The sequence below is a fragment of the Fusarium subglutinans genome, assembly GCF_013396075.1.
Source record: "Fusarium subglutinans strain NRRL 66333 chromosome Unknown NRRL66333_c0000007, whole genome shotgun sequence".
Taxonomy (NCBI): Eukaryota; Fungi; Ascomycota; class Sordariomycetes; order Hypocreales; family Nectriaceae; genus Fusarium; species Fusarium subglutinans.
Window position 1 is genome coordinate 25889 of NW_023502070.1, and position 25900 is coordinate 51788.

At 48.8% G+C, this 25900-nt stretch overlaps 6 protein-coding genes across 6 annotated transcripts; 5 read left to right on the forward strand and 1 right to left on the reverse strand.

Annotated features, from left to right (window-relative positions):
* Nucleotides 1-40: 40 nt before the first annotated feature.
* Nucleotides 41-4546, reverse strand: FSUBG_1328 (uncharacterized protein; the record flags this gene model as incomplete). Its single annotated transcript, XM_036678154.1, has 6 exons — nt 41-591; nt 642-1900; nt 1970-3881; nt 3932-4066; nt 4119-4355; nt 4405-4546. 6 exons carry the CDS (start codon nt 4544-4546, stop codon nt 41-43), a joined length of 4236 nt encoding a protein of 1411 aa, XP_036543038.1.
* Nucleotides 4547-5190: 644 nt separating this feature from the next.
* On the forward strand, nt 5191-7160 carry FSUBG_1329 (uncharacterized protein; the record flags this gene model as incomplete). The annotated part of the gene is made up of 2 exons (XM_036678165.1): nt 5191-5771; nt 5822-7160. The coding sequence occupies 2 exons, from the start codon at nt 5191-5193 to the stop codon at nt 7158-7160; spliced, it is 1920 nt and encodes a 639-aa protein (XP_036543039.1).
* A 2028-nt stretch (nt 7161-9188) lies between these two features.
* Nucleotides 9189-10553, forward strand: FSUBG_1330 (arrestin domain protein; the record flags this gene model as incomplete). Its single annotated transcript, XM_036678177.1, has 3 exons — nt 9189-9272; nt 9378-10262; nt 10311-10553. The coding sequence occupies 3 exons, from the start codon at nt 9189-9191 to the stop codon at nt 10551-10553; spliced, it is 1212 nt and encodes a 403-aa protein (XP_036543040.1).
* Nucleotides 10554-11607: 1054 nt separating this feature from the next.
* FSUBG_1331 (tRNA-splicing endonuclease) lies at nt 11608-12963 on the forward strand (the record flags this gene model as incomplete). The annotated part of the gene is made up of 1 exon (XM_036678188.1): nt 11608-12963. The coding sequence occupies one exon, from the start codon at nt 11608-11610 to the stop codon at nt 12961-12963; it is 1356 nt and encodes a 451-aa protein (XP_036543041.1).
* Nucleotides 12964-17312: 4349 nt separating this feature from the next.
* FSUBG_1332 (uncharacterized protein) lies at nt 17313-20789 on the forward strand (the record flags this gene model as incomplete). The annotated part of the gene is made up of 2 exons (XM_036678198.1): nt 17313-17839; nt 18842-20789. The coding sequence occupies 2 exons, from the start codon at nt 17313-17315 to the stop codon at nt 20787-20789; spliced, it is 2475 nt and encodes an 824-aa protein (XP_036543042.1).
* Nucleotides 20790-24373: 3584 nt separating this feature from the next.
* FSUBG_1333 (uncharacterized protein) lies at nt 24374-25727 on the forward strand (the record flags this gene model as incomplete). Its single annotated transcript, XM_036678209.1, has 2 exons — nt 24374-24632; nt 24790-25727. The coding sequence occupies 2 exons, from the start codon at nt 24374-24376 to the stop codon at nt 25725-25727; spliced, it is 1197 nt and encodes a 398-aa protein (XP_036543043.1).
* Between the last annotated feature and the right edge of the window lie 173 nt (nt 25728-25900).

Here is a 25900-nt window from a genome sequence, read left to right on the forward strand (position 1 = left end):
TCCTCGACAGTCGAAAAGCCGAAATCAGTTACATATTTCACTACGGGCCAAACAAACTATCGTTTTCTGACTGGCCGCTCTCTTCTTGCTGCTCTGGCAACTCAGACTCCGACTCGATTATCTCCAACTGAACCGGGCGAGACCGTATTTCGGTTGTCGCTTGTCTGAGTCTCAGCCGCTTAGGCAAAGCCCCGGGCAAGCCCTGTCCCCAAACGCTACTCGATTCTCCCTGAGTAGTTCCAGGTTCTACAGGGGAGACAGAGGAAGAATCAGGCTCAGTCGGAACCCCTGGGTCAATTGGTGAAGGTGCCTGGGCACTAGATGAGCGCCGTTCTGAAGATGGGACAGCCTGAGATTCTTTCCAAAGTTGCATCGCAGCTTCGTCCATTTCAACATCTTCACTTCCACCAGAAGAGCCCTCCCCTTGAGTAGGCTCATCGTCTGAAACCTCGGGCTCGCTTCGAGGCTTACTCTGGGGAATATCACGAGGATTGACCTCAGGCAGCGCACCAGGATCCACTGGGACGTTCTGACGACCAAATAGAGCACCTAGGCGTCGAGTCCAAGTAGGTGGTTCTTCTATCTCTATACCTACAGCAACATGTTAGTCAGAGTTTGGCACTACATATGTCAATGCTTACCACTCTTGATGCGATCCTCGATATACTTCTTCTGCAGAGGCGTGTCTCCAAGGAAATACTGAGAAGATCCGGTGGTCAAAGTTCGACGAGAATCCGCTAGATCCTGGAACGTGACAGCGAACCCCTCACCAAAGCCAGGGAAACTGTAGACTTGACTTTCGGATGTGTCCATGTTTTCAGTCATGTCAGGGTTCATAGTCGTGGTTCCAGGCTGGACCTCGCGATGCACTTCTCGTTGAACCTTGGGCAATACGGGCGAGATAGGTGATACGGGAGACGTAGTAGAACGTCCTGAGATCCGTGGCTCCTTGGTCGATTCTGGTGCTAGAGGCGAAGGAACAGGCTTGTGGAATCGTCCAGATCTGATGCTCTCGGCTGTCGATTCGCTTTGCAGATGAAGCGGCCAACGGTTGATGTCCCAAAACCGTGGTGCTTTGCCTCTCCGATCAGGATGAGCAAAGGACCAAACTGGCTCACGTCGAAGAGGGGTTCGAGTCCACAGTCCCTTTTCATCCACGCTGCGATCAATACGGTTTGGAAACAGCATACTCTTGTTCTCGTAAGCCTCGCGGAGAATTGCTTTCCGAACGATATCAACAGAAAGCCTGTAATTATCGTCCTGACATCCGTAAGTGATTTCGGGGTACCCCATCTCACCAAAATCATGATCGTTGTAGCATACATGCATGATTTCCGCGTAGTCTGGCTGGGCGAAAAGTTGGTCCAATGGTTTGTTGGGGTTGCACTCATGCAAGTCTGGTCGTGTTCTAGTATTTGATTCCCATTCATTCACCATTGTGTCGAGAAAATAGCGGTTACGGTCTTGCTCCTCCGGTGTAAGCTGCCTCCTGTATGTTTCCATCCTCTCTCGAAGGTCCTTTATAGTCTTTCCAAGTCGGAAGCAGATGCGTTGGAAGAACCTGTGGTTTCTAGGCATATCTTTGTCGCTTTCCTCTCTGCCACTTGCAGTCCCAAGCCCTACCCAACTGCGGAGGTTTTCAATTTTGGGAAGACCAAACATGTAGTTACCAAGATCCTCCGACTCTGGAACGCTGACGTTTGTTGAGATGGTCATAATTTCATCTTCGTCGTCGCCGTCACCACTATCGTCGCTGCCGTTACCATCATCGCCGTCGTCATCGTCGGGTTGACCACACCTATTCGCTTGAACAACTTGCATGTATGCGTCCAGGTCGTCATCAGTGTCGAGCCACCGAACGCGTTGCTCAGGATGAAGGTTGGGTGCAGGAAACGACACACTGTAGTCCTCATTCAATCTACTCTGTTAGAAAATGGATCTTACTATGGGGTGGATATAGGGGACTTACTCAATCACTCCCCTTCTGTCAAGAAGTTGCAGTTCTTCCAAGGCCTCCTCGTTGGAGAATCTCCAGCGCTTCACTGGCCCATCACATACTTCGTTGAGTGACACCATGAAATCAGCAAAGTCGTAAGATCCGGAACTGGCTGAGCCCCTCGGATACATGATTTCCTTAACTCTTTGTTCGAATATGGCAGAGAGGGGACTGAGGCCATCATGGTTGATCTCTGGGTCGACAGTATTGGAATGGATGGATTCCATACCCAATAATCGCAAAAAGTCTTCCTCCAAGGGACGGATGTGAGCCAAATCCTGTGAGCCAGAGACGAAATCTTCCCCTTTGAAGTCCAGCTCAGTTTCGTTCCAAGGCCTACCCGAGAGTCCCGCAAGCATCAGTTGTGTCATGTCGGCCAGGAAGGGCCGCGGTACTCGTTCGTCTTGTAGGAGTATACGCCTTAGGAGGATTTCGCATCTCCTCAGCAACTCCAGAGTCTTCTTCATGTCGTGATCCAGAAAATCGTAAACGAAAGGACCCAACCAGTTCTTAGGCAAATCCACGATGGGCTGTTGGCGTTCCTCCCATTGCTTGTGACTATAGCATTGTTTGAGGGCGTACTCGTCCCCCCAGTCTCTCCAGAAACGCTCTGCTTCGAGGTACCATCTATGCGCCACAGTGTAGCTGAAAGGGTCACGAGACTCCTCTTCAGGAACATCTGCTACTTGTATAGTAGAAAAGAGGACACCTGCGTCTGGCTTCTCTGGTATTTTAGGTGGCGGTAGGATGAGCGTGCGGAAAATATTGCAGACTGCAAGATTCTCAGAATTGTCCACTTGGTTCAAGGTCTGTTGGAGGGCTGCTCGTTGACTTCCACGAAACGTGGCAAACGCCTGAAGAGCACCTTGACTGAAGTTGTTTTGGTGAGACTCCGACTTGAACTTTGCTTCAGATCTTCTGATGAGTCTGCCGGTTGTTGACATGCCCGAAGAGACGCACTTCTCAAAGGCCTTGTTCTCAATCTTGACGAGCTCATGACGGGAAGATCGCGAATGAGGTGCAGATTCCCAGAATTTGGAGGCTTCGGATGCATAGAGGTTGATGTAACGTTCGAGATCATCGCGAGACAACTTGTAGTGAAGATCAATGGCTGGTCGAATCTCGTTGAGGAGCAGTCTGCGCTCGGCCATTTCGCTTTGTGGCTTCTCGACAATGACCTCGATACCAGGAACTGGTGGCAGTCTCTTACTATATTTTGGCCACAAATTATCGAATTTGAGGTTCAGCTCGGGCTTGCCATAGTGATACTGCTCAAATAGCCAGTGGGTATGAAGCATGTCAATAGCTTCATGTAGTTCTGCGCCCCATTCTTCACCCTGCCAATTGTGAAGAAGGTACGAGAAGTATTCAGTCAGTTCTGCAATCTTTTGGCCCCAGTTCGGAGTCCGATCGATATCTTCATCGGCAAGGAAGTTTCTCGCACGATGAAGTAGGATCTCTGGCGGCTCAATCTTCCATCCCTTGTAGGGGTGTAGATTAAAGTCATACTTTGGACCACCGAGTGCTTCGTTATAGTCTTTCAGCCAAGCTATATTCTCTTCTCGGCGTGTCTGTTCAGGCCCGGACCCTTCAGCTGCTGGTTGGTTACTGCCTTGGTCTACAGGGGCCGTTCGAGTACTAATCACGAAACTGGGTATTAAAGGCCTCTGGGTAGGGACAGACTGGTCTTCCAGATTATCTGCAGGCTCTGCAGGCTCAATAGGAGTAGGCGGAACATCACTCGAAAGGCCGGCGGTTTCTGGCTCAGCCTGAGTGGAACTGGGTTCGATTCGAGCCCAATGCACCACTCGGCCTTCGGGGCGTGCTCTTGTACGAACTCGCCCAGGCAAGGTAAGGGTGCTAGCCAAATTTGCTTGAGAGGTCCCTTATAAAAGTTAATAGGAAGAATGTATCATGATTCTTAATGCTACTTACGCCGTGAAGATTCGCCGGCTTGCTCGTTTCGAGTCTCACGCAAGGCCTCCTTTTGTGCTCGGCGTGGTGACGACTGTGGTGACCGGCGACGTGACAAGGCCCCCGATCCAGCTCTCTTTCTACCGCTCACTAAGTCTTGAGCCCATAGTCAGTATATGGAATGCCTTTGAAGGATATTGTTTCATACCATCACGGAGCTTTTTGAGGCCTAGATGGGGGTATCTACTGTCAAATAACTTTGTGACAGCAATCAGGCAATTAGACGATCCCTGCATGAAGCCGTCCAGTCTTCTACCCAATACCAAGCGCTTCAGTGTAGCCGCGAACTCATTATAGCTCTTGTTTTCTAGAAAGCGATTGTACGATCGTTGGGCTTCAGGCGGGAGGCGCTCGAAATCGAAGCGGAAAGTCAAGATAATTATTTCTGGGGCATGTAAGTATGTCTAACACACAAAAGCCAAAGTCTGCCTTACCCAAGAGGTCCTGGATTCTGTCTGATCGACGAGCCACGGGTAGGCGACTCGCAGAAGCTGGCGCATTTTCCGAAGGGGGGTTACCAGCCAGGTTCAGCCCGGGGATGCGCGAAGGGCCTCCTTCATCCATAGGCTCATCCATGATGAGTTGGCAGTGATTGAAAATACGGTATCAGACTCAAAAGGCTATTAGACAAGTGAACAATGAGTGTGAAGGAGGCGGTGAGCTTCCAGGCCAGGTTGAAGAAGAGAAAAAAGGAAACTAGAGGAAATGGGAGATGAAATGAAATGAAAGAAGAAGAGTCTATCTACTCTTCTTTCACCAAGTCAATACAAACATTGACTGTTCCATCATCTGCCTAGAATGAACAAAGAAATGCATTCAGGGACGGCCAGCATGGGCATTGACATATTCTATCATCTCATTCACAATAAGTCCAACAAAGAAGTCGGCACGCCCGCTCCGCATTGAGCACAGAACTCCCGTACAAGGAAGCCAAAAATATATCCACTAGGACAAAATTGCTCCGGGGTGCAATCACGCTGGGGTTCAGAATGAAGTGAAAGGTTGGCAATCTGCTGTTTCTTTGTTTGTTAACGTGACGCCACAATCCAAGATGGTCGCAATGCCTAACCGTAATGGAGACAAAGAAATGAGCTGAAGTCGGTACAATTGAGCTTTTGTGCTGGCATAGAAAAACATACGGAATGGTTTGAGATAGTCAAGTCTGAACAATCCTTCATCCACTGCTGCTCTCCTGTCTGTAGCAAAGCAATCGCGCAACTATGGCTAACAAAAATGGCGGGAAAACCAAGAAGGATTCCGGGAGACGGATTCGCCGGCAAACAGAAGGAACAACGATTGCCTCTGGGCTTGGACAGCGTCCAGGCAGATCTCCAGCGAATCGTGAGATCAACCTCAGACTTAGACGAAGCCAGCGGCTTCAAAGCATGCGACCAGAGCTGCTCTCAGCACCGCCTCCCACGGTAGAAGAAGAAGGGGGAGAAGAAGAAGCATCAGCAGCAGCTGAAGGCTATTCTGCGCAAATTCAAGGGGCACAGACGGCAGCATCGACTAGTTCGCCTAATGCATCTGCACAAATATCCTCTGCTCATCATGAGCCCTCTAGGGCCCGAAGGCCAATTCCTCCGGATTGGAAACCACCATTGGCCATTGGCCAATCTCTTGGGGATAATCTGAGTCGTCTGGAAGAAGCAGAGCGATCAGTTCTTCAGTGGGATGCTATTGTCGAAAATGCTCGGATAACTCAGCCGTTAGCAGACTTATCTGGTCTCGAACAACAGTTACACAAAGCCAGACAAATATTCTCACAGATGGAAGATACCCACGAAAACTTGATGCCTGTGTAAGTCAGCCCCTCGAAGGGCTATGATGACATATGTGCTGACCCTGCAGTGATGAGCTAGAGACAACCAAACGACAACGGATTCAACAACGAATAAGTCTTTTAGAAGCATCACTCGAGAGAAGTGAGTGCCCAGTCGGCGATATCAACATACGCGCTGCGATTCAGGCATATCAGTCTGGGCGTATTAAGTGCTGGGACAAGTGGACGCTTCTGTATGCTGGTAACGTGGTAGACATCTGTCCCTCGTACGAGTCTTTTACCCTTGACCGAGACGAGAGGCTCGATCGATATCACAGCATGCACGGCGATGGCTGGCTGTGGTATGAGGCACCTTTAGCACCAAAGGGCAACTACCAGCCTGAACAGTTGATGGCCGCCACTTGGGCCCAGCCTTCCGGGACCTGGGGCGTTCTGGCGGACTACCATGCTCATGCGTGGTCTATCCACATGGGCTTCCAGCGTGTGAAGGGATTTCATAGCCGCTTTGCCTCAAGGCTGAAAGATCCTAACCGCATGGATACTGGAAAAGTCCTTCAATATGAGACGAGAATGAGGGAACGTGGCACGCCCGAGAAAAGCATGTGCTTTGTCGAAGATGACAATACGGCGCCCCGAGTATGCTTTTTTATGCAACTCGACAGTGGCGCCACTCATCCTTCTCTGCACAAGACCGATATAGCCTATCTGGCTATCGACAGCAAGACGTACCCAGCGCAAACTCACACAACAGTCGTAACTGCAAGTTCAACCACAGTTGCAGCGTTGTATGAGATACGCGTTGACATCTGCCGACACAACGGGGAGTCACTTGTGGGTGAAGAGCCAGTTTTTCCGAACGCCCGTCGACAAGTCGGTGGGATCGTACCAGTCATGGTATTAGTTGACTCAACAGAAGACCAAAGCAAGCCATTGAGCGAATGGTATAAAGAGGCTTTGGAGAATGGCGAGGATGTCTCTGAGGAAGCTATAGCCGCACGGTATAAGGGCCAAGATGAATGCCGCCTGTCTGGAATGCTTCCGTTTCAAGTGTGCTACTTCTCTGGAGCTCCTGGAGCACCAACCTTCTGGTTCGGAGAAGACCGGCGCGATGTGCTCGGGGCAGATCGCATGCCAGGCCATCAACGATGGGAACGGCATAAGGAAGCCTATACCGTAGAGCTCCCGGCCGAGTTCAAAGACTTGGATCGCCCAACGGTTATATTCGAACACCAGGGCAACGGCATAAGACTTCTTGACAGGGACTCTAAGGAAGACAAGGGCACGAGCATGCTGAGCATTGAAAGACAAGTGGCCTTGACAACAGGTGAAACACAGCAGAAGAGAACCTTGCCAGAAAAGGGTAGCTCAATCAAGTCAGCGACAGTAAAGAGAAGAAGGAAACAATAATTATAAACAAGGTAGATAAGCTGTACTATTATTTTGGGAGGTTGTGTTTGGCAGAATTGGCATGAACTGATATGGACTTTCAGCTATAGCCACATTGCGCTGAATTTTGTGCATGAACGAGATTTTATGATGGTGAGAATGAGGATTTCTCGAGTCCATGTGAAAAATGATGGATCGAAGTTGTAGTACCGAAGATGGAACTCGAGATATCTGGACGGAGTCTCCAGCCACAAGTGGCTCCTTGGATGCCGATCTTGATCGACGACAGCGGGGATAAACTGGGCTTATTCCCGTCCGCCACGATTTTGATTGAAAGTCAATGCTTGGCAGGAATGAAAGCATTCGTCCATTGACTGATATAGAAAATATCAGTATTTCAGAGAAACTCATGTCGTATTAGGTAGAGAATGTTGCATACATATATCTCGGCACAATCTCTTGTAAGACGTTAGCCAATAGCGGAAACGAGACTCGGTTACACGCAGGTAATATTCATCCATGTTTAAAGAATGGAACTAGCGATCACATGGATCTGATGGCCCAATCCAGTGACAGTATCTTCATACTGTACCTTTCTACTAACTAAGCGGGTGCTGCAGCAACGACCGTGCAGCTTAAGAGCATTAAGAGTTGGTCAACGAGCTAATTAAGAATAACTCTATTAAGCCAAGACATTACCTATATCGATGTCTTAAACAGTTACTCGATCAATATCGAATATCCAAGTACTAATCTGAGTTACCTTCATATACGATACGAATATCATTCATTTCGCTCTCATCATCGCCGCCTCCACATATTGTCTGGGCAGTCAGCCTTAAGTCTTCGAGACTGCCTTACCGCGTGAGATGAACGGATTTCCATCAAATGTTCTGATTTGGCAAAGGCGCTTTTGAATGCTGACAGGACCCTGAACCTGGTAAATTGATTACACGTCGAAAAGGGAAGAGGAAAGGCAAGCGCTTAGTATTAGGGCCTTTTACAGGCGGGCTGGGGGGTTTTATTGTTTCGGTGAAAAAGCAATACTTCTGCCACTGTTTTTCTTTGACGTTTCTCTCGTTTCGTTTCTGCGAAGACCGCTGAGAGAGAGGGTTGCATCTTTCAGCTTCAGCTCCGATTCCCTTCCTTTTACCTGCATAAACTCCACTCTGCACTCCACGTTTAGGCTGAGCCTCCAGTGTCTTCCATCCCATGCCATTCCCATCCGACCCGTAACTATCCTAACCTAACTATCTATTTCTCTTTGGATCAGCTTCTTCTTTCATTCATTAGCTGCAAGCACTTCTGCTTATTGACCTGCTTCTTCCGGCTTCTGGTCCGATTCGAAGCTTGAACAACCCCTCCCTCCATCTTCAGACGTCATCCTGGCTGGTGATGCTCTCGTCATTTTCAACAACATAGCGTCTTCCGATATTCTTCAACTCACTGCACGTCGAATTATTAACCAGAGCGCTGCTTGTTGCCCCCACCCAACAAGATCTTGGCAACATTGACGCATTCCTCATAGACAACCGCACTCTGTGAATAGTATAACACCTCCGGTAACTACCTAGCTGGAGAAAGTAAACCGGTAGGTATCCTTGCTTTAGTGGGAGCTGAAGGCTGTAGCCTAGGACCCCAACACAAGCAACCCGCCGCTGTCTGTCTTTCGCACACAGCTACTGGTCTCGTCGCCAGGGCTCCATAAACTTTCCCCTCCACCAACCTACAAGCGACGCTTAGCAACTCTTGGATTCATGAACACCAATACTTCACCAATTCCTCAGCATTTACGCTCAATTCTGGCATCGCAACTCTCTGCATATCCTGGCTCTGGCGTAGCCCGACGCTTTCGTCGACATCGGGGCTCAGCCAGCCGCCCCCTCCGTTCCCGATCCCGCTTCGTCGCCGTCACCCCCCCCCCCCCCCCCCCCCCACCCCCCCCCCCCCCTCGACACCGCCGCTCTAGGTACCGTCCCTCACTAGGATACTCGGCTCACAGGGCCTCACAAACCTTAAGCCTGACGCTGCATCAACAAAACCACCATCATGTCGGGCCCTGCGAGCGTGAGGGTCTCGGGTCCTCCAAACAGTAGCTTTCTCGTGGGCTATCCTGGTATCTCTGCGACTCTGGTACGTCAATTTCAGCTTCAGCTCGTCTTTGCTTACGCCCTCATCCTTACCTCACCAGTTCAAGTGCGCCGGACCTCATTATGCTGACATTGCTGGTTTCTGTAGCCGCGCATCGAAGGAAAAGTCGAGATTCGCCCTGGCCAGGGTTTTTCCATGCCCGTACCTGTCTCCCTCGTTCGAATATGTCTTCAGCGCCGAGAAACAATACATCCCGATGCCGATAGCATAACGAAACGACATCTAGGCGCCCCCCGCCGCGAGACCACGGATCTGGTCGGAAAAGAGCAGCTTCTCTTTCGCTGCTCATCTGGAAAGGAGGCCGAGAGGATTATTGCTATGGATCTACCGTTTGTTTTGTTTATTCCTTTTGGTCGCGGCGGCGAAGAGTCGAATCGGCGTATACCTCCAGCGTCCCTCCAACTACCCAGCCGAACCGCAGAAACATACTACGAACTCGTCGTTACTGTTCAGCAAGGCCACAGCAACCAGTACAAGTACACTTTCCCCATACCTTTACAACGCTATGATACACTTTCTACATTTGGAATGTATAACAAGCCCGAATCCAAATTGGTCACCAACGATAATATCGTACACCTTGGCATCAATCTACCCCGGTGGAGCTACGGCCCCAAGGATCCCATCACAGTCTATATCAAACTGTCGCCAAATCTCGACTGGCTAAGTAAAGCGAAACGCGTCACAATTGAAAAGATTACCTTGACTGTTGAGGAGGAAATCACATTCAACCCAGAAGGTGATGAGCCTACGAAGAAGATCAACAGGGTCTCGAAACAGACCCAATCGGTTAAGACAAAGATGCCAGAGGCGGGTTACGCCACGAATATCGGGCTGGATTTTCCATCCAAGGATCTGAGAGATCCAGACGGCGTTGTTAGGCGGGGGAAGCCTCAGTTTCCTCTTTACGAAGTCACATCATTTACCACGTCTTCTACCCTTTACAAAATCGAGTTCTACTTGGTTATTAAGGTATGCGCCCTTTGGGTTTCCATGCCTCGTCTGCGCTAACAGTCCAAGGTCAATCTTAGTGGTGCTCGAGATGTAATGATACGACAGCCGATTGTCATCTGCCCCCTAGATCAACAGGCCTGTAAGGAAGAGATGGATGCTATAGAACAGGCGGCTAAAGACGCTTCTCACGTCGATCCGGCCAACCCGATGCTTCCTGCGCCGACGGTTATTCTCGCCAACGACCGCGATTCATTACGAGCATTGGGCCTATGTATGGTTGGAGGCCAGAAGAAGCCATTCATCGAATGATAAACTAGGAGGTCCAGGGATGGTTTTTAAGAACCTATTTGCCATGCGCCACGCTCACCCGAAGATGGCAGGACGCCGTTGCGCCAATGAGCCGCAACTGAAGCCGCGTCGGGAGTATATCTCCCATGCCAGATCTAGCGTAACGGCACAACGGCAGAGAAATAGGTCGTACGACGGCATAAGAAAGGATCTGGCAATAACGGAACTGAGCTATCGAGGTTTCCCTCCAGTTGAATTATACCCAGGGGTGTTTGCATTTTGGGGAAACTGGCGAAGAAGGGATAGGGCTCTTGTAATAACGGGCATAGTTCATGGCGTTCCGGAGGCGCTTCGGGCAAAGGAATGAGCACAGGCAGTGGGCAAGTGCACGATGTAAATGTTCTACACATTGTAGTGATATATGAATGAGATATAGTGAATCTTATGAAGCCATAAGTCTTATAGACTGATTAGTGTATGGCTAGAGTAGGGTCACAAATACAGCACAAGGAGCTGAAGTCGACCTGGAGGAGATTGCATCAAGGAAAATACTTTCTAAAGACAATGGGAAGCAATGCAAGGTTATTATAGTCGAGAAAAACAATGGAAATAACATTTAATTGGAAACATTTAAATATATGACTCTCAAGCAAGCAGCACAATTTATCCAGAAACAAATCGAATAAACAAAACGTTTAAGCGACAACTGGAACAGCAAAAATTGAATCGCTATTTTGCTAACTGGAGGGTTCGAACCTCCGCGGTTTCCCACTGCGGGTTTGGTTTCTGATGAGAACCTAAACACAGCGCCTTAACCACTCGGCCAAGTTAGCGATGATGATTCGTTGGTGGTTAGAAATGGCTACGCTGCTAGAGTATATACTACCACAGCTTTGGTGGGGCAGAAAATATCAATATCGGAGCTCATAGCTTTGCATAAAATTATCTTTCAACATCAGTTCACGTCAATCGACCGAATATTATTCTCGGCGCCTCCGAAGCCTTTTCCGACAGTATCTCACGCGATTTCAAAACCATCTGAAGCTTAAGAAAGCTCTTTCGCCGTGTAATCGCCATGGCTTTTGACGATGACGATAATCCCAATACCTCAGCACAACCAGCCAAAGGCACCAGTGGTGCTGCTCCAGAAGATGTTGATGATGACGCGCCGGACGTTAAGCTCTTCCTATCCATGTTTGACAAGCACGGCGTATCAAGCAAAGCTATTCGTAAAGGCGAGAAAGATTTCGAGTCACATGGCACCCGTGCACAGGATGGTCTTCTCGAAGCCAGTCGCACTGTCTTGGACAATGTCCTAGGCTACACAAGGATACATCGCGAAGATTCATGGGTTCGAGGATGGTGTTTTCCCGACTGGTGGGCCAAGGTAGAGGAAGCTGGTGAGAAGGAGGGCTTATGGCTACGTGATAGAGTTGTCATGGTTGAGCATGAGCGCGGAACATGGCAGAAAGATATTGGAAGGGCGGTACCTGCATACAAGGAGCGCTTGGGTACGGGGAAAATCTGGCTTTTGCCTGAGGAGGCTATTTTCCTCATCGAGAGAGGGACCATGGATCTCTGGTGGCCAAATTTACAACTGGAGGACATCCTACCTGGCGGTGATGGAAAACCAAAGACGGACATGGGACTCGACGACTATGATGCCGGACTGCCATTGAGTCTTGAGGCGGCATACTCACTTTTTATCGGAAACGAGGGTGAGAGGGGTAAAATCACATTACCACAATACCAGGTTTACTCGCATCTGAAGCGAGCAGGCTTCTACGTTCTGCGCGCACCACCCTATGAGGCGCCAACACCTCAGTCCAAGACTCTATGGCAGTGGCTATTCTCTTTCTTCAGCTCAGAATCACAACCAAAGCGAAACCCATCTGGACCTCTTGTCCAACCAGGTCTTTACCGCGCTTATAGACCTATCTACGACCAACTTGCCATTCTTCCCCGCCACAAGCCACTACCTACACCTCCCATGGTTCATCCTCCCCAAGATCCTTGGCGGGTTTTCTTTCACGTATGGAAATCAGGTGGCCCGCCGTTCTCGAAAAAGAACCCACCACCGCCTGATTTCCGCTTTGCGGTGGTTGACGCAAGCGACACGTACGTTCCAACGCTCGAACAAATCGGGGCTCTTTTAGAATCTACACCTTACGACCCGCCCAGTGAGGCTTGGAAGGGCCCCGGAGGATGGATGTACCGTCGAATAAAGCACGGACACCGCAATGTGCTGGTAGCGATTGTGGATCGCGGCCTCGTCAACTTTATGAGATTTGGAGAGGGGGCATTTGGAGAGGAGAGGTTGTTTGAGAGATTTGATAATCAAGGCAGCCAGAGAGGTGGACCAAAGACAGGTCGTGGTGGAGGCAGAGGACGCGGTCGGGGTAGAGGCCGTGGTCGAGGACGGGGAAGGTGATGTCAGCTACAATGAAGAAATGAATGCAACGACATCGAATGAATTGACGTCAAAATCCGGTTGTACGGCAGCTTCTTTTGACTATGAATGCGACATGCGTGCCCAACTACATAACAAGGGGGTGCAATAAAACTTAGGACCTCTGTCTTAGGTGATAAAAAAAGTCCTTAGGTAAGTCTAGATAAATTTAGTATAGATTTAGTGAATCTTGAACTAAGTAATTTTGGCAGCTCAATTCAACGTCAGAAGTCTTCTTGCACTCCGGGGATAATTACCACCAACAGTTTTGATGAGTGAAAACATTCACAGCCCTGGTAGTTCACCCACAGCTGTATCTCAACATGAGATGCGAGTCAGGTTTTACATTAAACAGGCAACCCTCGGCTAAGAATATCGACTGGTTCGCTTGTCTTCAAGTTCAACCAGTCGCAATTATGTGCTACCCGGGAGGCGTTTCACAGACATGACAATTCCACTCGGTTACCGTCGAATGTCCGGAACACAAAATCCTTGCCCTGAACAAGAACGACAGTGGCGTTGTTCCAGAGAGCGAATATGCAGTTGTGGCGGACGAATCACATTGTGATCACAGCGAGACACTATTTGAAGAAGTTGACAACTCAACTTGGCAGAAGTCGACCAACAAAAATGAGGGAATTAATGACAACACGGCATAAAAGACTTTGAAACTCAGACAGGCATATTATGATGATAGACAATGCAGAGAAGCATAATTGGCGCGACGCTGTGACTTGTCTTAACCATACACAGTAAAAGAGTTGGTGATTTGCGAGACGTGCATAATTGGCAGAGAGGCACGGTAACTCATGATAACCAACCAGGACGACCTAGCAGTGGGTATTATCGGCCTATTCAATCGAGAAAAAGCCTAGGGAATGAGAGAAAACTTGGACTTTTACAATTCTCAGTGCCATAAAAACCGAGATAGGTTTAGGATAGCTTGAGGTGTTCTTTGACTACTAACTACCTAGTCTATTTTCGTCCCCCGATGTGAAGATCTCAAAGAGTTCTGGCACCCTGAGGAGAGTCCAAATTTTCTTAATAATAAAATTTACAGGGGTTGTTGAATTGTCGGGACTTAGTGGGTGAGATGGGCCGATCGTGAAGACCCGGTTACGTTACGAGATTGGGAACTTTGACGTTGAATCTGATGACAAGCGAGTCATGTATTGTGAGTTCAAGTTTCACAAGTCTTATGAGGCAAAATACTAATGTAGATGAGCATAGCCATTTCGGAATTGGTGTCATTGTTGTAAACATGTCCTAGGAACTCATTCTTTCGTAAGCACTTGTACTAGATACTTATCTTGCTTGACTGTATCGGCGACCTCCAGATGGAGCAACTCAGCAACGCTGACGAGAAGTCAGTCATCAACTCGTGTAAGCAAAGAAGAGGCAGGATTCGAGAAGACTGGCCACGGGCGCTATAGCGGCATGGAGCTATTTATCCGTCCTTAGCCCTGTCACTATGTGTGTGACTGTACAATTCTGTACAACCGCCGGTTGTTGAGATGAGCTGAGTTGAGCTAAATGTCCGTTGGAGTTTCGAGGGTTGATACCCTTTTTCGTTTTTCAACCTCGGCAGTTTCACGGTGTAATTGGGTTGTCGGCAAAGTTTACCATATGGTTATGAGTCCAGAGGGACAGTTGCCATCAAATATTCATGTGAGATTGACCAAGACATAAATTGGCTGATGACTCTCACAGGAAGCTGAACTGCAATAAAAGACGAACGATGCCCAAATTGAGAGGCGTGTGTTAGCGTCTCGAGGGCGTGCGTATAAGCGCGGGAACCATGAAGTTGCGAGATTGCAGATTTTCCCGCAAAAAGTCTCGCTGTTCTCTATTGGCTACGGTCCAGAACTGGAACACAATGCTGTTACATGATTGGCCAAAAGGAGCTAAATATGTCATCATAATCATAACGTACTGGCACTATTCAATCAGCACATGCCTCAACTTTTCACTTTCCGGCATATGCAACATGAGGATATTGACTTTTGGGGGTGCTACCACAAGTCAAGGTTTCAAATTAACAACGTGAAAGTGCCGAATTGAGCTAATTTTGTTGGCGATGAGGAGAGGAGAAGAGAAGAGAAGGACGGGAGAGTTGTCGGGACTTGTGATGTGATGTGGAAGGGTTTACTTTTATTGGCTTGAGCTTGTGACTATTGATGGGAAATCGTGGCATCATTGTTGCTATCAAGCCAGGCTTGTCTTGGCGCCGTGCTGTGCTGCGCTGCTGCTAGGGGGCGGTGTTGCGCTGGCTGGCTGAGTCGATCAGTCATAGAGTTGAATCATTCATTAGGTACTAACCTAGGTGCGATTAGTGAGTGGTAGGAGAACGAGTTCTTGTATCACTCTGTAACCGGACAGCGCTCGCTACCAATTTGGAATCTCGTATCCTTGGCATTTCGCCTACACGTCTATTCACGGGGCCTTATGAGGAGCGGTGTCAGTGTATGCATCAGTAGTTGTCTACTAGCACGGGTAGAATGATGCACAACCCGATAGGTGCCAATGAGGGGAATTGGAAAGACACGTTGGAAATGATGCGACGTGATAAAGTTCAATAAAAATATGTACAACAAGGGCCACTGTTGATTATTAGAGTTGCTGTATCGGCACATCGAGTCGCATCGAGTACAGAACTTGACAACACCTTATCTAAGAGACTGTGAACCTATGGGGGTGGCTGATGATATTCCCTGGCGTGTGCTTAGCATTGCATGAGTTGGTCTAAAGCGTCCACCTATGGGATGTTTCATGAGTGAACATTCGCAACCACAAGAAAGGGGATTTATCATTCAGACAAAGAGAGGTCAGAAAAACCAGAGTAGAAGTGATGAGTGGGCATAAAAGGTCAAATATGGCTGAAAGCGAGATGATGGGTGGAAGCACTGACGGCTGATACGGAACGCTCTCTATGGTCAACTACACAACTACCTTTATGGCCATTAAGTATGTGCAGAGCTGACGTCGAGTTACCTGATGAACGCAATAAACCTTGACGTTCTCCCACCTTTAGTTCGTTGTTGCTGCTCTTGGTGCACCGAAGTGTGATGTTGAATCAAGGCTGGCAACTCTTGTGGCCAATCAGAACAAGCCAGGTTGATGTCGTAAATCTCCAACAACGAAGAATGAGAATCGAAGGCACAGTCACTCACTCCAGTTCAGTGAGGGGCGAGCCAGGTCTTAAGGTCCAAGAGCCAATCTTAGTAACCAAGGGAGAAAAGAAGTTTAGAGCAATCGACCAGTCACAACAGTAAGTAAGATATCGTGTCAGTGCTGATACAGCTGCAGAACAAGCTCTCCAAGCATGAGATTCCCTCGCCTCCAAGGGTTGGTTCAACTGATACGTAGATAGCGTTGGCTTGTCATTGATTCATTTCGTAAGATTTAACCAAGGCATCTATAAATCCACTCTTTTCTTCTACCGTTTCCACACAACTTCTCTTCCGGGCTCCCTGGCAATTCCGTTACGACGTAAGGTAACTGTTGACTTTTGCCTTAGCTCTTTGCAGGGCCCCACACGCCCCCATTTCGAGATTCCTGGACTTTCACGTACCTTACTATTCATTCTCCCGTCCGTTCTCAACCCAAAGTTAACTTATCCCTTTCCCACCTACCTATTCCTCTTTCTTGACTATTCATCGTCAACTCGACGGTCTCTCACTCTTTGAGCCCTGTTTACTCCGTACTCCTCGATGGACCTCAGTCTCTACCTACACAACTCGTACAACTAACTACCTACCTCTGAGTTATCCTGTACGTAATCACTTCTCTTGTCCTTTACTCGTCAACTTCCTATCTGCCAAGTTGATAAACTAACTGCGCTTATTGTCTTTAGCCCTGGGCCCCCGGCTCTAAGATTCCAGAATCAGATCCTCAAACAACCAACCAGGGTGTTGGTCTTGACTCTCCCATTCCTGCTTCCCGACGCCATCCACTTCAACTTTACCTGAGGTGACCTTATTTTATTTCATCTCACCTCACCTCACCTCCCAATCTGTGGCAGTGGCTGTACTAGTTAGTCTTCTGCTGCCTTGCCTTACCTTAGCCTCAGGTAATACCCAAGGTAATTAATTGGCAACCTGAGTTGCGACCATTGACGCGCAAGTCAACTCAGTTCTTTTCTTGCAACTACCTGTACCTAAACTCGATTTTTGATAACGCGCCATCACCTAATTCTCTGTCTCCCGTCTTTTTTTTCTCTTCAACGCCCCCAACAGTCAACCCAATCGCATTTTCATCAACTGCAACCAGTCAACTAACGACAACTCTTTCGCGCTTCTATAGCCAAGTGAGGTATTCCTTCAAGTCGCGTCATGGAAAATACCGACAGCGACAAGCCCAGGCCGGTTGCGCCACCTGAGCCCATATCACCCGCGCTCTCTTCTGCTCCCAAGCCTTCAACTTCCAGAGCTGCCTCACCAACTCGTGTTCCAACGCCAGATTCTGCCCGCGCCATAAAGGTTAAGAGCCCTTTGGTTGAGAGCGCGCCTGTCACCGTTGCAACAACTGTTATATCTGCCACCACTGCACCTCGAGCCGCATCTCCACCAGCAGCCATGCCTCCATCACCATTGCCAAGGGCCTCAACTCCAGCTCCAGTTGCTAAGGATCGCGCTCCATCACCAGTGAACGCGCATTCACCTAGTACTGCTAATGGAAAGTCGCCAGTTGTTGCTCCGTCTGCCGTTATAAGCGCATCACCAAGGCAAGTCATATCTCTGTTGTTATGGGTTGTTCCTCTTTTTCTTCTGTCTCTCTGTCTTCAAATCTCCCCCAAACTCATCAAAACATTCACGTCGTACTCGATTGCTTCGCCATCATATCTTCGCGTCCTCAGCCAGTCAAGTGATTGAGCCAGAGAGTGAGCGAGTGGCGTGGCTTCGAACAAGGGTTTACGGCCTAAGTTAGCTGGCATTGCCCGATTTGTCAACACAAGGGTAATTGTTGTAGACCGCATCTGGCCTGACTGTGTCTCATCGTGATTTATTGAAAGATACGGTGACTTTCTGGATCTAATCAACGTCGACGAATCAAGGAAGTGGAAAGATCTGATCCCAAGCGGTGTCGAATGTTGCCCAACATGAACTGAATAGGCTGAATCACTCACTCACTGACACACTCACTCACGGCCGCAAGTTGCATTCACTCTCTTTAGTTGGAGATGTTGCTGCAACTGAATTGGACTGGACTGGACTGCAACTTTCCTGCTTCAGTGACCACTGGCAGCAGCGATTGTCTCTCTCCCTCTCTCTCTCTCGTTTAATTCTGGCTCAAGCCTTCTTTCCTGCTCATGCTTTCATCTTCGTTTTTGTATCATTCATTTCCTTATGTTTTGTCCCAACGTACACTCTCATCTTTCAACGTTTTTGACAAACTCAACTATTCTTTTGGCCTTTCCCTGGAGAAGAGGAGGATTTTGGAGCCAACCAGGCACTCTCACATCCACCCTCAGGGTGTGGACCCAAGACTATGGTTTCTCTAAAAGACCTCAGGTACCCCAGTTCTTCTTCCCATTCCCCCTTTGGTCTCACATCCTTGCCCCTGTAACATCGTCATCTTTCACCTCGTACTGTACCATACACCCCTGCAACCACATCAGGCTTCATCAACCTAACAAACCTCACCTCAACTCGACGATGGATTCGGGACCCCATCAGCCTCAGCCCGCATCTTTTCTTGTACTATATACACCGGTGCTTTATTAGATCGAGTGGTCGTTGGGCATCTTACTTTTTGCCCGAGTTCAGCAGTGGTTGACTTCATTCAACGCATTTGTCTTATATCACCCTGCGTTTCAGAATATAGCGCTGGCCAACGAATCACATCTAACTTAACCTCATAGACAGATCAACGGTCGCAAGATTTCTATCGGCGATGCAGATGCTGAAAGCGAGCTAAGTGAGCCGCTGAGCACTGTGCATTCTCCGTCAGGGGTCGACTTCAACGAACTTGAGGACGAGATAGTAGTGGGCGCCCGCACTAACGGTATTCGCAAATCGTCCCCTATTCAGCCAGCATCTGAAGGCGATGACGAGATTATGAGAGATGCTGAGGATGAGCCCGTGGCTTCCCACTATCCAAAGAGAAAACGCAACTCCATCTTCCAGGGCCTGAATGAAAGGAAGATGGAGCCGGTGAGGTCTCTCGCTGACGAACGACAACCACAAGCAACTGCGACGAAGAGCAAACCTCCACGTTCAAGCACTGGAAGCGTCAGAGGCGTCACCATTGGATATTGGAGAGACTCGGAGGCTCCCACAGTGGACCTTAAACATGCCGTCATTGGTTTCATCGATATTCGCGAGCGATTACGGACCCGTATCCAGCCCACCACATTATCTGGAGAAACGATATCAGACGAATACCCCTTGCCACCAGGACCTGGCGGAAGTTGGGTAACCTTCGACAAGATTGTGTTTTTGGATCATCTTGTGGGCTTAGACCAGCTACAGGTTAAGGAGTATGTGAAGATCCGCGCCGAAGCGATTGGGACAGACGAGCTTGAGGGAGAGAGAGTTGCTGCTGAGAAGGCTGCTGTAAAAGAAGCAGTCCGTCGGGCCAATCTCAACTCCACTGCCGAACACGGCACAAATCTACCCCAGGTTGCTTATGGTGTTGATCTCCCCGAACACTTGCAACAGAACCGCGATGCCAAAAGGAGGAGGACGAGCGGAGGGTTTGCGCCAGCCAATCCTCCTCCCTCAAATGGTCCTGTCATTGAACACACTCCCATTCAACCAGCCCCCGGTGGCCCGCAACCTCTGCGACATACCGTTGATCCCCTGCCTGGCACTAGACCTACTCGAATTCTCATTGGGCATTGGGCCAAGTCTAACTCGCCGGACCCTCGTGATCGCCATGCAGTATACGGGATCTTGGGACAGAATGATATGTTCCGCGTTAAGCTGGTACGAGAGACGCGCGACGGACGTTTCGTCGAAGGAAATTTCCCCGCTGGGGCTGGTGCACTCTGGATTGCATACGAGGAAGTTGCATTTGAGCCACACTTGCAAAACCTAGCACGGAACGAGATCAAGGAATATTGCCGTGTTCGACAGTATCAGATAGACATGGGAGAGAAAGAAGGGGAGCGAACCTCAAACGAGACCAAAGCTGTTTATGAGGCACAGGCAAGGGCTGCGGGAACGAATTACAAGGCGCCTGCTCCCTTGTCTATTGCACCCGCTCTACCCCGTCTTCCAGGCGATTATGGCGAAGAATCTGATCAGACAGGGCGAATGGGATATGGTGGCCATGAGCTGCGACAGAGTCGGCGCGTCGAGGCCGCTAGAGCCGAAGCACGCCAGTCATACATAGATATCGAAACTCCTCCTCAGTCTGCGCCAGCTCCTCGTCAAAGCACGGGCAGGACATCGGTGAACAACAATGCGATCGAAAGAACATCTGCTCTAGCGGAGCGTGAGATTTCACGCGTCGAGCTCGCCCAGGAACGCGCGCACATGCAAGCAGCGAACCGTGAACGAGCCGCAGCCGCGGCCGCTCAGGCAGCCCAAGCAGCTGCAGCGAACATCCCTGGCCTAGCTGTTAATGGGCGGCAACAATTACACGAGCGGGACGAAATGCAACGTCTTAATAAGGTCTGGGCACGTCAGGAAAGCCTCCGACTAAGAACGAATGCCGAAGATGCGAAGATGTATGCTGGGGTGAAGTATGAACGTAAGACGCAAGGCCCATTTACTGGGAAACTCGTTTCACAAGGCACTATCATCAATATTGACGGCGAGGACTACATTGAGTACCGTGTTCTCGCTAAGCCATCGTTCTTCTAGAATGATGATTGAGGTGATGAACACTAGGAAGCACCCATCATCTTGGACGAAGCGAGGGTTTGGAAGCAGAAACAAAGCCCGATACATCATCAACTTACAATACTTTTAATCTACACATGACCTGCAGCAAGACGCCTTTGTTTCAGGTTCAACCTCTGTATACAGTGGGGAAGGAGAAGACTCTTGACAAGATGTTGAAGTTTTGAGCAAGACAGAAGTTTGGGGGCTCTACAGAAAAGGACCCGGTCCACTTGCACCAGAATGGCTCTTGATGCTAACCTTTTCCTTGTTTCACTTTTCTTCTGTTTGTTTTATACCTGGTGGTCGCGTTTGGTCATACTATAGCTCAAGGCTTCCCGGGAGGTGATATGGATGCGGCTAGCAGATTAGACTCCGCGGAAACGGAAAGGCCGGTGTTTGGGGTCGGTGTGCTGCAGAATTATACCCGGTTATGGGCAGACGGTATTTCATTGCTCTTGTATGAACTCGATATATTTTTTATTTTATTCTTAATTGATGCTCTGGAAGCATATACTGGACTGGACGTAACATCGTGACCGCCATGTCTTGTATGTTTGTGTCAAAGAAAAAAAAAATACCGCCATGGTTACTAGTTAGCCTCGGAAGGTGATGTTTTGTTTTGAGATGCAGTCGATCAAGCATAAGATGACCAAGGTTGGTACTGTAATGCTGTAGTATATATACACTAGGTACTATAATACCACCGAGTCTTCCTGTGGATGGTAGTGACATATAGCGCAACGCTCTTGTACATTTGAGTCGTCGCCAACTGCTTCCAGCTGGACCATGATAAGAGTCTTTATATCCTCCGTAAGGATAACTTAAAGGCGTTCAATGCATAATCATGTTTTGGTAGAAGGCATCATTTGAGTAGGTTATGTACTAAAATATGACTCCACTCGTGCATCAAATCCTCTCAAGCCGTCATCGTATAGGGGTCAGTACATCAGTTTGTGGCTCTTCGAAGCACTGAAAACGCAAGTTCGAGTCTTGCTGACGGCAAAAGAACTATCTTTTGCTGTTTTTTGCAATTATATTCTATATGCTTTTTTACATGCTTGGAGTTTATTTTGCATTTTGTGGTAGGCGCCGTTATTTGCGCAAGCACATTACCTACCTAGGTAAGGTAGGTAGTAGTCCAACCTGGTTGGATGCAACACAATGGTACAAACGTCATAACCCTAAATGTATCAGGCTCGCGATTGATCCGTTAGATTTGGTTGAGAAGCTGTTTGTCGGATTCTTGATAGAGATCAACTATTTCTTCACCTTGCACAGTCTGATGATCGGCCTCGGGAAAGATATCGGTCCTTTGCGCGGCCTGTCACACATCACGAAGGAGATGACTCCCTTTGCGGAAATATACTCGAGTGTGTAATCCGCTATCTCGGAGAATCTACAGTTGCCAAGAGTGACGGACTGGGACAGAGTCACTAGAGAAGATGCACTCGGAGTAATCTCACTTGGTGTAATGTGATGACCAGAAGAGTGACGAGTAAGAAGCCATAGCATAGCTAGCTCGTCATCCATCACATATGCGGATGATGACTCTCCCGAAGAGCCTATCGTCATGACGTCGACGAGTCCCGTCGGGATGGTATGGCCTACTGTATGTATGTAATGCTTGCTCTTTAGCAGGCAGCGTAGTGAGTGGTTCGCTGAGTTTGTGCAAGGCAAGGGTTTATCAGCTCTTCAGGAGAGCCAACGCCAAATACGAGGTTCAGACTCGGCCAATCGTGTATACCACAGAGACAGAAGTTTCTATTTGGGGCGAGTGCCTAGACTCGAGAAACTCCCACGTGAGTAGGACTCATTTCATGCGGTGAGAGGTCGATGGCGTTCGTCCCTTGTGCATACATAAACCCTGCTGCAGAGGTTCTGTTTCACAATGTGAGGGTGAGCAGAGCAGGGCAGGGCAGAGCACGTTGTATGTAGGTAGACGCTGGACTACATACAAGAGTCTAACTAACTAATGCGCTGAGCCGAGTCAGCCTCGACTCAGCTCAGAGTTGTGCACTAGGTACTTAGATAGACACGGTACAGCACAGTAGTAATGTCTCGTCTTCACCGCAAAAGCGAGGTGCATATTTTGGAACAATTGTTATGCAGAGTTGAATCATGTGTCTCTGATTGTGTCAGCGTCTACCAGTAGCAGAATCGAACATGCGGAGGGTCGATGATCTACTGCAAGATACCGTCTTATAGGCATGAGAGAAAAACAAACTTCAAACGAGGACCCCTTCTAAAAAGTGGCAATCTGCAGTGCATTTCAGCTCTTTCGAACCGCGGGAAAACATGGCTTCAGTGGGGATAGAGGGTCTTGTGTAACCACGAGCAAACGGTGAACACGCAACTGAGGGGAACTCACTCAACTCGAACGAGAGAAGAGGATAGATACATATAAATGGACACTATAGTATGTGCATATCCTTTGCATTAGTACTTAGCCTTTTACTCGAAACCTCGACAAGAATTGCCTGTCATGTCGTCTCTGAGAGAAGATATACAGTACATATTCTCACTCAGAGAGAATATTGTAATGGTGAAAACAAGGACACTCAGCATAATTGGTTACCCAGAATGCAACATCCTTGTCGAATACTCGCTTGGCCTGCCAAACAACGACCGTTTATGCCATTGCAACACACAACGCAGCTGAAGCATGTCTCTCTCTCTCTACGCTCTCTCACTCTCCGGCTACCATTTCCCTGCAAACACCGTCACCTTGTATAGTGTCATGTCATGTCATACACCAACAAACATCGGCTTCTAGACTTTCCGTCCTTTTCCCACCCATCATTCATCCATCCATTGTGGCAGCCACAACTAGGAAACCCTGCTGAAGAAACAAACGAAAGAGGCCTCGAAAACCTTCTTGTATAGGAAATATTCTCCGTCCGCCACGATGCAAGCCCCCCCTCGTGTCTACCAAGTCTGAGTGGGTGGAAGAGAGAGAGAAAGGCATACGAGGCTATTCTCGTCGGACGCGGGTAACTGCAGTGTTGATGCCGTGTAACACTTGAACAATCAAAAGACGTAGACCTACATTACATTGCATACTCAATTGAGGCTGTATGATGTTGGTAGAGTCACCGACCGAGGCACTTGTCCATGCTACCGGTCCTGCCGTGGGAACTATCACCGGTTTGTGCTTCGTACTTTTGGGGCCTGGGCCTAGAGACTTTGTTTTGTGATTTGTTGATCACAGGACGATTAGAGTGACAGCTACAGCTGCAGTTGCAACTGTTATAGGTCCAGGCTCGACAGAGGCAAGAAAAGAGGACAAGCTAACTATGTGAGATGCCGTCTCCTCAAGTATTCCTCACCTCGCTCGTTTGACCCTTTTCTCTTTTCTCCCTCTCCTCTTCCCGTTTTCTTTTATGAATTGGTCTATTCCATTTCCGTTTCTGTTTCCGCCATTATCGTCTATATCCCTCTCGCTTCGAGTTGCCTCCTCTTAATTCAGCTGAAACCTCAGAGCATGTCCCATCAATAACACATCCTCTCCTTTCCCCATCCCCATCCCCATCCCCATCCCCTTCCCCTCTTCCTCACTCCTTCAAATGTCCACCAAGACAAAAGGCTGCAGCGGCCACAGCTGGGGCTTCATTGCGCCTGATGTTCAAGATCCGCCACTATGCATCAGCTTGTGTAGGGAGAGGTTCCTCAAGGAGCTGGTGCTAGGGGGTGAGACAATTGAGCGTGTGTGCGAGGTTCTTCAAGACAGGGACTGGATGGAAAAGGAGCAGCCGTTTCGGGCGCTTTATTGCTGTGATGCTCAGGCTTGTGGCGTGGATAATCTGGGTCAGGGTGGAAAAGATCGTATGTGATGATGGCTTCGGGTGGTTGAGATGCTAACAGGTCTAGCGAATGTGAATTGGCTCATCAATACTTGTCAAGAGTAAGCTTATCTCTACTATATCTCTCGAGTACTCGCTCATACTAATGCATCAAAGTCATGGATACCACTCTATAATAGACCCGGGTCCTCCACAACCATATCACATTTGTGATCCTGAATCACTCAACGAAGACAAAGACTGTCAGCAAGCAAAAGGAACAGACAAGTCACAGGATGCATCATCTCAAACGACATCAAGGGCTTCAGCAGCAGAGAGTACGCTACACCAAACGACAAAGCCAACAACATTAGAAACAACATCAGTTCCAATACAAAGCTCAATACCAGAAACCACATATTCCACCACAACAGACCCTTCAACACTCGCAACTTCTGATCCCTCAAGCAGCGACTCAAACAATACCAACAAAGGAATGCCCTTGGGCGTCAAAGTCACAATAGCCATCATCTCAGTCGTCGGTCTCCTCGCCATCGCTGCCCTCATATTCTGCCTCCTTCGAAGACGTCGATCTCGCAAGACCGATATTCGAAGACTCATCAAACACCCATCTTCACCGCCTCCTCGCGCAGACTCACCTACGCCTTTGGTTTCACCCACTATTTCCCATACAGATCCTGACGGCGTCCCGCTTACACCGCCTGCACGACTTGGAGAGCGAAGATTTCTAGCTGATGAGCCGAATGGGTTTCCTACGTCTCCCGTGTATTCACCTACGAGCAGTAAACTCTCGCCACGGCACGAGAGGACACCGAGGATCTACAGTGCCAACCAAGTTCCCATGATAGTTATGACGGCACCTGATGGAGGAAAAGTCAGGGATGATGGATCGCTGAGTTTCAGCGATGGAATCATCACTCCTCCGCCTTCTGCTCATATAGCACCTCTTGGCTATAACACCCAAACTTCTCCCCCAAGACCCCCGAGATCTCGCGATGCTTCATTCAACATGCTCGCTAGTCCTGGGCCTCCACCCACCAGGGCGCTTCCATTGACACCTCCTTACCGCCCATCAACTCCCACATCACCACCCCGAAAGGGAACGATGCCTTTCTGAGACTTCAGAGATACTTAGGCCCATACCGCACCAGAAGCTACATCGAGTTTATAGAAATGATTCTATGTCGGAGACTACAGATAATGGGATCACCAAGATAGACGTTGGATATCGTACACGACGCATGTATGTATGTATGCATGATGACACAGATAACAGTGGTCAAGAGTCAC